At 46.9% G+C, this 12,808-nt stretch overlaps 1 protein-coding gene across 1 annotated transcript; it reads right to left on the reverse strand.

Moving 5' to 3' along the window:
• Positions 1 to 552: 552 nt before the first annotated feature.
• Positions 553 to 11,654, reverse strand: LOC123050608 (uncharacterized). The gene is made up of 2 exons (XM_044473375.1): positions 11,403 to 11,654; positions 553 to 2,799 (listed from the first exon to the last, which is right to left on the reverse strand). Exons 1-2 carry the CDS (start codon positions 11,403 to 11,405, stop codon positions 748 to 750), a joined length of 2,055 nt encoding a protein of 684 aa, XP_044329310.1. The 5' UTR covers positions 11,406 to 11,654; the 3' UTR covers positions 553 to 747.
• Positions 11,655 to 12,808: the final 1,154 nt, after the last annotated feature.

Below are 12,808 nucleotides of genomic sequence, written 5' to 3' on the forward strand. Positions count from 1 at the left end.
GTACATTACTGTTACATACATATAGTGAAGCAATCCAGATGCGATTTGGATCATATATGAATAGAACAACACACACACAATAATCATGCATAAATACAGTACACGAGAAGGAACAAAAAGTAGTAAGAAGAAAAGCAGCCGAGTAGAGTAGGCGATTCACTATTAATTACTGTACAATATTTAGCTCATCATGAGTTAATTAAAATCTCTTCAATCTCTACTTGGCTCGAAACTCCTGCAGTAGCTTGTGCTGGGGCTGGTTCCCTGTCCCACCTGTCGATGCCGATGTGGTAGAGCAGGGCCCAGAGATGGGTGATGAACTCGCCACCCTGCGAGAGACGCTGCATGTGCCTCTGCACATCGCCGTACGGCGCGGCGTAGAGCAACGTCTGGACCCATAGGAGCGCCAGCACCTCCCAATGGACATCAGAGCGGCGGCGCGGCGTGCATCCGGATCCGGGAGGCGGCGGACTTTGGTTGAGAAGCCGCATCCCCCAATACACACCTATTGCAAAGGAGTTCCTTTGATCGGATAAATCTGAACTCGCTCGTATCGCCTCCACTTCCTCCAGTAGCGTCGTGGATCTTCTTCCCCACTTGACAGATCTGTGCGCGGAGTGGGCAGCTGCCTTGTGTGCACGCTTTGTTTCCATGGATGGCCCAGGGAGCAACTCTGGCGCAGACACCACAAGGTAGGCGCAATACCTGGACAAGGCCATGGCCACGCGCCGATTCCTCTCTCTGCTCTCACCGTCCTCCTGCGCTTCCTTCCCGTGCTTCTGCTATCTCGCAGTAGCGAGTCGCGACGTGCCAAATCATGACACGGTGCGAGAATGCGTAGGCGTCCGACTTGGTATCCTTCAACTTAACGTCCCACTTGAGAGGGACAGTGGTATAGGGAAGGTAGGATAACATGTCTGCTAGTCCATTGTCCACAAACAAGGATGACCACTCCACCCCTATTCTTCTGCTCTTGATCTTGCCCAGGAAATCGGCGATGGATGCCTTCACATCACTGTGCAGCATGACGGCTGTGTTGGTATCATGGGCCAACAATTCCCGGAGCACCCGTCCAATGTACTGCAATCCAAGCATCCTAGAAAAGCGATGGCATGTCCAGTATACTGGCACTGCAAGAGCTTCAATTACTAAGATAGCGCAGCGCCATCGTTTAGTGCCTACTTCACCTCCCAGACAAGTTGTGAGGATGACATTTCCAGCAGAAAGGTACCATGTTTCCCTCATCCTCCTTGCCGCCTCATCAACTAGCGAATACTGCCCGAGCTTATCTTGCCAGAGGTACTTGTCAAACCAATTCATCCTGGTAACCACAAACGCTTTCAATCTCACCCACCAATTGAGTTGCTTATCTATAGAGTTGGACCTGATTTGCTCACTTCTTTGTGCGGCAAACTTTTTCAATCCCATCCACCAGCTGATTTGCTTCTCTTTATAGTTGGAGTTTATTTGCTCAAAGACTTCTGGATCCGCGGCTGCTGCTGCTTGCCTCAACAGTTGATTGTAGTATCTCCTGGCATATTCACAGGCAAAGGCGACTCGTGCCCAATTTGACGTCCAGCACCGTATCAGCCGCACCAATTGCAGCAGAGCCAGAGACACCAATATGACAAGAGTAATGATCAGGTCAGCTGTTGTGGTGTTAACAACGATAGTGCTAGCACCAGGACTATTATTAGAGCCTGTAATACTGTGGTGGCTGGACATTGCCCCAGGAATGGCAGTCGCTACCCCAACAAAACATATCCCAATGAATGAAGCGAATGCCCAGAAGCTTGACGTTTTTGCTTCGTCGTAGTGAAGAAACCCATTGCTGGTGTAAAAGATCTCATACAGAAAAGCCAACTCAACCTCAATCGCCTTCAAGGTCCTCTTATAGTCAATAGCCCCCAATGTAATCCTTTCAAATTCCTCAATTTTGGACTCCATTTCCCTAGAGGTGTCCAACCCAAGGAAATGCCGTTGTAACAAATGAGACAGAGAGTAGCCAAGGCACACATCTTCAATGTTATTGGCAGTGCCATCTTCCAACTGTAGCGTAAACACCATTTGCTTGCAGCTGAAACGCACGTCATCCATGCTAGTTTTAATACGTGACTTTTTAATATGGCCCTCTTTTATCTCTACACGGGGAAACGGTAAATGGACTTCAAGCCCCAAACCCTTATTACGTGCAGCTAAAGCCCCGGGTTCTCTACTATAAACAAACTCTGCTAATTGGTCCCTCGTTCTGCTTGGCTGGACAAGCGCCAATGACATATGAATGCCCTTGATGAAGGTGATAGCAGACAACACATCAATGGCTAATTTACCAACACCACGGGAGATGGTTGAGACACTCATCAGCAGGACATATCCACAATAGAGGCAAAGCTGAAATGTCATCTTGAAGAGTGGACCCTTGTATTCAAGGCCGATGTAGGTGGTGACTGGGTCCACGCAGCCCAATAGTGTGAATAAGGACACAGCCCATATAGGATACATCTCGCTCTTCACCGACGAAGACTGCATTAGGCCAATGCTGTAAGTCCCAAGGGACAAAGATAGTACTTGTGCAACCAAGAAACCCTTTTGGATAATCCAACGATTGGACCAACGGCGACAAGACCCAAAGGCAGCAAGGAAGAAGGAGCAAGCGATTGCCACCAGTGCTAATCCCTCGATACGAAGCACTGTTCCCCTAGGACTCCTCCACATATCACTCAACTGGTAATGCAACAAGGTTGTTGGCGCTGTATTTCCCAAGTGTTGCTCCACATTCCCCATGTTGTGATGATCACCCTTGAAAAAATAAACAATGATCAAACTTCACTTGCTTATGAATTGTTACTCTGATGCTTCTCAGATTACTTTTTAAAGATTTTTTTGACGGTATATAAGATGTAATTTCCAGTATGAAAGGAAAGCTTGTGAGTACATAGTTAGAACAATCTTTATTTATTTTTCTAAATGCATTTTGAATAATGAACCTATCATATACTGAAGTAGGGGTATGTTCCATGACTACGCATTCTGAATACCTCGGAGGATGTCAGGTACTTAGACGTGTCACTGTTCTATGGATGCTTTTACTCCCATCGTCGACTACAACTTTCTTAGAGTCCCCAAAAATGACTATGGTCCGGATGTGGATCAAGCTTTTCATCGCTGAGATGACATTGAATTTTATTGGATCCATCCAAAATTTAACTCCAAGTATGATTGTGTTTGTTGCATTTTCAACACTTCCCTTACTACAAAGGTGGTGATTTTAGTGAGCCGAGGTGCATCACTGTTGACTTGCTTGTATATGCTCATGAGGAAAAGTTGATTGGTGTTTTAGACTTCATGTTTGAGGAGACGAGGTATTGTGTCTTTGAGAAGAAATCATGTTTCTTTGTTTTGTTCATGTAGGCTTTGATAGAGTCTCAGACTCATGATGCTAGTGAGCTTCGTCGTTATCCGATTAACCTTCCCAAGTGCAACACCATGTGGAAGTCTCCAGTTCCAGATGAGCTCAAGGGAGCTAAGAAGGGGGCAATCCTAGTCGTGATAATAGGAATACTTTCACTATAGGCATCACCTCCAACATCCACATCAACCTCAATGCAACTTCCATGAGAGTCTCAAAAGTGGACAAGAATGAGAAGAACATGTTCATCCGTGGCTTCAACAACTTGTTCATCCTGTGCAGGGCTACTCATGTGTGCACTGTGAGAGACATCAACAGGTGCAAGAGGATGTAAATGGTTCACAAGGCAGTGAGGGCAACTGAGGGTGAACAAGTGCTGGCAATGTCATACAACATGGAAAAAATTGCTAATGTGCACATGTTTCATGACTGGAAGACGACGAGCAAGATGATGACGTGAGCACCTATCCCCATGCCTAGTTCTCCATGCTAGCATCGCATTCCCCCTTTTTGGTATCTTGATGCTAATGTGTTGGGAGAATACAAGCCATTGGTATTTGATTTTGTATCTTATTCGGGATTGTGATACTATTATTTAAATTCCACACTTGTATTTCCAAGGTACTTGTTTAAGTTATTTGTGTAAGACTATGTGATTCTTTGCTTATCTATGTCATGGATTTTGAGTTGTGCTTATTTATTTGTGTTATGCTCACATCGTGTCATATTATGCACTTGTCTTATACATATTGTTCTCTCACACCATACCTCTATAGTATGTGATTTATGGACTGCCTTGTTTTTTCTTTTTATCACATGCCAACTATCTTTTGCATTGTATCTCTGGATATGTTCTTCACTCATATCATTGCAATTGTCTGCTTATACGGGGGAGGGGTTGGGGGGGGGGGGGCTCCTTTTATGTGTGTGTTTTGCATTCCATACATATTTTATTAAATGCACACATCACGGGGGAGCTCTTCCTGTATCGATGGATTTGCATGGCATATTTCCTTCATTATCTATCTTGCCATTCTTCTAAACATACTGTCATCAATTCACAAAAAGGGGAAGGTTGAAAGTGCATTTAGACTCTAATTAACTGTATTTTGGTCTTGTTGATAGTATGATTAGTGGGACTAATGCGTTTGCCAAGTTTACCTACATACAGTGGTCTCTTAGTGATGTATTATGGGGATGGCTGGGTCCTCACGGTGGCAATGGCTAGCTGGTGTTGAGCGGGGGGGGGGGGGGGGGGTATAAATACCCACCTTCTTCCTCCTTCAGCCCCAACCCTCCATTCGATCTTCTCTACCATTGCGAAACCACAAAATCTCGATCGCTTTTCATCCCTCCACTCAAAATCCACCAAAACTTTAAGGAATGAAATAGCATCACCCGATCTCAGGCTGGCCACTTTTTTTGAACTCGACCCCAAACCCAAAAACTTGAAGCCCAGAAATTTTTCTAGGATAGCATGTACGAAAACTCAAAATTATGTTAGGTATTTTGGGTGTTTTCTTCTGGTAACGGAACATCGTTAAGCCTGAATAATAGACCATTACCCATTACCCTATATCCCATTTAGTTTTGTTTCAACCCAGCCAAACAGCTACTTCCTTGTTGCCCTATAGCTCGTGGGTCATGTATGCATGCATAGCCCATCTAAACATCCAAAAGGCTAGCCACGAGCCCCTTTCCCGTTCCCCTAATTCCCAACAACCTGTGACCTAGCCCTAGCCACAAGTCCCGTGACTCAACATTCACCGCTTGTAACACTTACAGCCATCACCTCCACACCCACCATCGTCACCCACCTTCCACCGTTTGTTGCTCCTATGCTCCGCTCTCTACGTCCCTTACCGGCTCGAAGCTTCTACCGTCTATCATCCACATCCATGGCTCAAGGTGTCTGCCACCATTTGCCCACGTCCTCGCCTGTAGGCGCACACTATTCCTCGTTCACGTCCAGTGACAAGAGCCAGTAGCCATATGATGGCACGATGACTCCACAGTGAATGATTTTGTCATGTTGAATTATGTTGCTGAAAACTGCTCAATTATGCTCTATTTATTTAAGAGATATTGTTGTATACTAGGCAACTGAATGCTTGGGTTTTAGGTTTTTGAGAGATATTTGGGGTGTTGTTTCTGAAAACCCAAATTTCAAATAACATGAATTATACGACCAATTTTTCTGGGTAAACCCGAGGCCTAGCCTTTGATCAACACTTACACAAAACCAAGTCGTAATCCCCATACCTGTTCATGAGAGAACTTATTACTCTTGGAGATTTGAGACTCCTAGGCTGTAGGAGTCAAGCTCAGAAGCTTCCTTGCATCAATTGTGCTCCATGCTGTTTTTAAAGGTCTGGTGGTACTGTGGTAGTCACCTTCAAAACCAACCATGAGTGATTTGGGGCCCATCCGTTTGGGTTGAACCGAAGGGAGAAAAGGGTGAGGCATTTGGTGGCGTTCAAGAGCTTTGGATTTCGTACCTCTCCAGCGGAGATTAGCACTCCCAGAGAGTGTGAACTTTGGGATATATCCGTGTCTTTGACTTGTCTGGTTTATCCATTCCTTCACCTCTACTTGTGTTGCTTTCTAGCTAGCTTGTTTCTTTTACTTATCTAGTGTATTAACTTGCTTGCCATATAGGTTGTTCTCACCGTAGATTGCATATCTACAGAACTTGCTTTATCTGCAAATCCCCTAAAATAGGAAGTTAAGCTAAAAGTTGTAGTCTTCCCCAAGTTCGTAGTCAAGTAGATCCTCAACGTTGCGATGCCACTTTCTTTCACCAAGCTCAAGGTCCCGCGAACCCACAACGAAGAAACATCGCTCACCTTCGCCAAGCTCGAAGTCGCACAGATCCTCGAAGCCACGACGCCGCATCATCGTCGAGTCAAATCCTCAATGCTACACTATCACCATCTTAGAGCCATGGGGGCCCTATGAGCTGCAACACACTCATCTTCATCGCCTTGATCACACATGGAGGCTTATGGCCATGACACCAACATGTATTTGCCAACTTGAGGTGATCATGAACAAACTTCACCAGCAAGAATAGTACCTCCATGGTCAAGGTGCATGACACACGTTCGACAGAAACTCATGGCTTGTAGGCCACACTTCAACCAACCGTCATGAAGAGCCATAAGAGCATCATGAGGATCATGTGGCCAAGTCCACAACTTGAACAGAGTGAAGAGGCTGACACAAACATTCACTACTGCAAGAAGACCCTAAAGCTTGCTTTAGGTCCCTAGAAAGATGAAGAGAAGAGCTGTAACTACACCCATGGAAAAAACTATTGACACCATGAAAATGTGCAAGCCTATTCCCGCTTGTGCCGTCGGGAATTACGCAAACTTAGTTTTCCAACCAAAGGAGAAACTCCATCCGACAGAGAAACCACCCATAAGAGGCCTCCACCACCGAGTTCTGAGGTCTGAAGCCAAATCATCGATGCCTCAAGAAGGACTATCATCCACGTCTTCATGCAAGCCTTGCTTGAAAAAAGAGCTAAACCGACCTTCAACCACAACCACCGAGAACCATGCTCCTCCTCTTTGCATAAATCCGCCAAAAGCAAACATACTCGCCAATTACATGGGTGATGCAGACATCGACATCCTAGAAAAGGTAATAAGCTTCATGATGATAGTCTTCAGATGGGTTGATTGATTAGAGCTAGGGTCATGCACCCCGATCTGCTCATTTTGAGGTTGCCACCTGAGGAGGTTGGCGGCCAAGCCATCCTGTTTTGTGGGTTAACTTGGTGTCACCTTGGCACTGGACACCTGGAGTTCGCAATCTAGGATATCCTTTGACCATTCTCTGATGGGCATTGCGAATCCATGGTTATGCCTGTTGGCTTTTTCGCAACTAAGTCGTTGTCGGTGGAATTGCTGAGAAGGCATTTGGATCGACAATTTTTTTGTTAAGGATAGTAAGTATGGCAATTCCAGCTCGGCAAGCGGGAGCGACAACACCCGGAGTATTGCAACTTGGTGGTGCTTTCTGAGTACTTGTTTCTATTCCCCTAGGTCTAATTTTGGCTGGCTGTACCTAACAATGTCATAATTATTGTCGATTCCTTACTGATTTCATTGTCTGGAGTTCAAAGAAGGTGCTCTTCGAGGTGAAAACTATTGGTCCGACCTCAGTTGGTTAGATCATGGCAGTTGTGTGTGTGCGTGTGCGTGTGCGTGTGTCGCTCTCTTTGTTTGAGGCATTGCCTTTCAGAGGGCCTATTTCGCTATCCAAGTGTCGGTTTCTAGTGGTGGATGAAGCTAAAGACTCTGTTGAGTGCTATTGCTCGTCGCGGCATGATATCTGGTACCATGTCAATTTTACTTTGTAATAATTATAAGCCCTGTGCATCTTAGACGCCACGAGTGATCTTGGTATAATTGTATCATTTTGATGTAGTTGTCTAAGATCAAGAAAGCTTCCTTTATCGAAAAAGTAGAACCATCTTCGTGAGTTAAATGGCTGCCACACAAAAATGAAGGTGTAAAATGATTGGATTTGATGATTATACGGTTACGCGGATGCCCAAAGTCCCCAAAAAAGCGGATGACCAAATGTAGTTCGGGCGGTAATATGAAGATTTTTTTTAGAGAAAAGGTTTGGCCGAGCCTAAGAAGGGATTATTTTTTCTCCATGTTAGTACTTTTTTTTGAGCATTTGTTTTGACAGCGCCCCTAGAGATCCTCCAGTGCTGGTTAAGTTTTACCTATTTAGAGCAACTCCAACGCGGGTACCCATTTCGTCTGCGTGTGTCCGTTTGGGTCACCGCGGACAAAAAAGTTGGTCCAATGGGCCGACCCAAACGGACGTGCGTCTGCTTTTCATCCGCCTGCTGACCAATTTCTGGCCCAAATTTGGGCCTCATTTACGTCGGCGCAGACACGAAGTGGAATGTCGCGACGCGCGCCTACTCCTCCCCCTGGCCCGCCAGTCGGTGGCAAATCGACCACCACTTCCCTCCACTTTCCCAAAACCTCCCGCCCGCTCGCGCTCCCACCCACTCACCATGGACGACGACCTCGATGCCGCTGCCGGCCTCGCCTCCTCGCCTAGTCCGGCCTCACCTCTGACCCCTCCGGCAAAGGCAAGCCACGCACCCCCCGCAAGACCGCCGCCGCGCCCAAGAAGAAGAAGCAGCTCACGCCCGAGGAGCGGGCCGTGCAGTCGGCCAAGAGAAAGGGCCGGAGGCACGCGGCGAACGCAAAGGACGAAGCAGCGGCCGTCGCCACCCTCACCGTCGCCGCACAGCAGGAAGAAACCAATGCCCGAGTCGCGGCGGCAACGAGGGAGGCCCTGATCTACCTAGGGTTAAACCCTGCCATCACGGGCTCGTCAACACCGCCGTTGCGGTGGCTAGCATGGTCTCGTCTGCATTTCATCGGATGATGCTGCCAGAGTCGCCGCGCGCGTCTTCCATGCACCCGATTCCCGGCGCTCCCACGTCTATCCGCAGGCCTCCCGCTTCTCCGGGGAATGCTCGCCGGAGGTGAGTGTGGTGGCGCCTTCCACACCCGCACCCGTGTCCATTGACCTCAAGGCCACGCTGGTGGCTGGTGGATCATCCTCCGAAGGCGCAAGGAAAGGCCAGCGGGAGATGCCAGCCAACATGCTCCCCGTAGCCTGCAACTAGTTCGACAGAATGCCGACAGCCAGCGACGATGAGACGACCAACTATTTCATCCTCGAGAACATCATCTTCGAAGGCGGTGCGGCACCTGCTGGCTGTTCCGCCGCGGCTGCCTACGATCTCGACGAGACCCAAAAGTAGGAGGGCCGAGCGCCATTCGCGCAGGCGGCCTATGATCAAGCTGGCATGCACGATGCCTTCATGGAAGACCAGGTCGGCCTAGACGGCTTCCTGCTCGACCATGAGTTTCCGGAGGACTACGACCAGGAGGATGATGATGGAATGGACATGAACGGGGAGCCTTTGTTCGAGGAGGAGCTCGCCTACCAAGTTGTAGGGCGAAGCCGAAGCACAAGAGCAAACTGATGAAGGCATACACGCCGTCCATGGACAAGCTCCTTTGTGAGTGTTGGAGGGACTTTGGGCAAGACCCCAAGGTCGACGCTGAACAAAAGGCATCAACCTTTTGGATTCGTGTCCATCGTGAGTTTCATGAACGCAAGAAGTTTCCGCCATACCAATTTTTAAGCAAGCGTGGGTGGGGGTCCCTTTGGAAGCGATGGAGGATGATCAACAAGAGTGCAACAAGTTTTGTGCCACCTATGAGAGCATCAAGGCACGCCCCGTGAGCGGCATCGGCATACAAGATATTGTATACATGCGCCCCCTCTTCGATTTCCATTCCCGTTGCTTGCAAGTCCATTTGCATACCCATTTGCTCATATGCTTGCTTGCTTTTCAATTGTAGGTGTTCCAAGCTTTGGAGGCATTCATGGTCCAACATGACGGCAAGGCCTTCCACCTCTCCCATTGTTGGACGATCATCAACGGGAGGAGAGGTTCAAGGTGCAATATGCCGCCCTCTTGGCGTGTGGGGGGAAGGCAGCCGTGGAGGAGCATGGGGACGGCGAAAAGGCACGGCTGCAGGGGAAGACCAACTCCAAGAAGGAAACAAGCGGGATGCGGCGTCGATCGCCTTGCTTGAACCCTGGAGGGCATGATGAGAAAAAAGGACTCAAGGGAGGAGAAACGCCGGCAAGACAAGGAAGAGCAAATGAATGCCTTCATGGAGATCCAAAGGAGGAGGCTTAAGATGGAGGCGGAGAAGCAAGCCAAGATGCTTGAGATGGAGGAGGCGAAGGAAGCCAAGATGCTCGAGATTGAGGCCGCCAATGCCAAGACCAAGGCGAAAGAAGTGGACTCGCTAGCACGGTGACGGGGTGGAGATCATGAAGGTGGACCTGAACACAGTGTCGCCGAGGAAGAGGCCATGGTTCGAGAAGATGCAGGCCTACATGCTCAAGTTCGACAAGGAGTGATGCAGAGAGGGCCATCCCTTTTTTGTATGCCGCCAAGTGTGCTGGCATGACCACGGCCGAAATGGCGTGGTCGAATTCCCACCCCTTTTTGTGTGCTGGCATGTGTGCCGGCCGCTGGCAAGTGCGTCAGCATGAACTGTGTGATGGTTTTTTTTAGGCTGACATTATATGCCGACCGCTGGCATGGTGCCGACATGAACTTTGGGCGACGGCATGGCCGCTGGCATGATCTATGGCTGCGGGCCTTTTAAATTTATGCACGGACATGAAATGGGCCACGCAAGTTGGGCGCACGTCGGACCCAAATGAAATACAGGGCGGGCGGCCGACCGAAACAGACGAAAAGCGTAGAATACGTGCGTCCGTTTGGGTCGGCGCGTTGGAGTTGCTCTTAATCTATTTAATTTTGACAATGCTCAAAAAGGACAGATCTGATAACATGAAAAGTAGACCATCACTGGTGATTTCTCCAGTTCTAAACAGCAGTGCGTCTACATAATTGATCGATGGCAGTGGCAGAGAAGACAATATATAGGAAATAGGGGTTTGTATCCAAAGCATGCGTTTGCCTCTACTTTTTTCTTTTTTGCCGGTATATCTATACTTTCTTGACAGATAATAGTGAGCTCGAGCTCACATGGGCTCCGGTGAAACAATTTATAAGTCCAAAAAATTAGTAATAAATATTGATGCTTTTTCTACATGCGTGCAAAATTTCATGATGGAATCACACTCGTGGAGGTGTGGGCAAAAATAAAAAAATTGATGTTCCAAAAAGAGTGTTTTGGAAAGCATTTTGAAACATCAATTTTATTTCTCCTGTCCACATCTCCACAAATGTGACTCCATCGAAAAAACTTGCATGCGTATAGAAAAATGTTTCTCGTCAAAAAAACATTCAGAATTTTTTAGCTCGAACCCACAATAGCACTTAAGGTAATACAGTACTATTGCTACGATTGCTACAAGTAATAAATTATAGTTTTTGTTTTGGTGAATTGTTGCATACCATGTTCCCGCCTTGTGGACGAGTTGATCCTCCCAATCGGCGAGGCTTCTTCCTGCTCCTCGCCTCCTCGAGAAGGAAGGCCTACACGCTCTCCCCCTCTGGGTGCAGCTGCAAATGTTACTAAAAGACCTCAGTTTTCTAGTACGTATAATGGAGTTGGACAGAGCAAGAGTACGCGCACGAGAAGAGCAGTTTTGAAATGCGGGCAACACCTTAACTTGTTTCTAGGTACGGTACTCATTACACAACGTCTTCGCCACCTTTGCTTTGGGGGGCTGCCTGCTTTTGCCTGCCGACAGAGGCATCCTGTCTATGCGTTGCTCTTCGTTCACGTATTCGCACACATGCCGTTGGAGGGAATCGCAATTCATCGGTGCGAGTCCAGGGCACGTTTGGTTGCGAGAGGCCGGAATGGCTTGTCGGGCTCATCATCCCGGGACATCCTTCCTATAAAAGTCGGATATTCGCACAGAAATCAAGCGAGCCGGCGCACTGCAGCGAGGTGGTTACTGTAGCTAGCGACTACTGTACCGCAGATTTTTTTTCTTCTGTCGGTTGTTTTGTTCCGTTATATAAAAAAGAAAAAAAAACGATATATTTGTTCAGTTTCTCTCTCTGTTTGAAGTATATGAGCTCACAATTGAGAACACCATCGATGAGTTGTTAGCTTTAGTTCATCGTTGAGCTCCCAATTTGACGTCCAACACCCCATCGATTGCACCAGGGGCGGAGCCAGGATGAAAAACAAGAGGGGGCAAAGATATACATGTTTTTTTTTTCAGAAATATGTATACAAGCTAATGGCTAGATCATTTTAAGAACCAACCACACAAGCATACATATAGTGTGTAAAAACCAAAATCGCATATATGTCCTTATATGATAATGTCAACACACACATAATTATGACACATTCATTGCCAAAGAAAAGTAAACTAACCACTGAAGGCACAATAGCTTGAGAAATATGAATACGTCATTCCTTTTTGTTGCTACATCCCTGATTTCTAGCCTTAGAGTTGCACGAAAAAGAAACAAGTTTTATAAAATAGAGAATGTAAACATTTTTAGATAAAGAAAATCTTAAACACATTACCTCCCTCCGTTTCATCCGCAACGATTTTTCCCATGTAAGATAATTTCTCCTAATCTTCCCATGATTTGTTGATATTAAATATGTAAGTCTTCTTTTTGGTTGGATCCCGTGTAAGCTGTTTAGATCAACTATTTCAGGCATACTGCAGTTGTCGATTTTACAAAACATCTCTCCACCAATAGCTTGCCTGTCAATGCCATATAGTTGAATGTTAAATAAATTGAAATACATGAAGGCAGAATATTGCTATAGATTTTATTCTACTCCCACGTGCTCAAATTTATTCATACAAAATTATTACGCGAAGCTA

The sequence above is a fragment of the Triticum aestivum genome, chromosome 2D (genome assembly GCF_018294505.1).
Source record: "Triticum aestivum cultivar Chinese Spring chromosome 2D, IWGSC CS RefSeq v2.1, whole genome shotgun sequence".
NCBI classification, from domain to species: Eukaryota; Viridiplantae; Streptophyta; class Magnoliopsida; order Poales; family Poaceae; genus Triticum; species Triticum aestivum.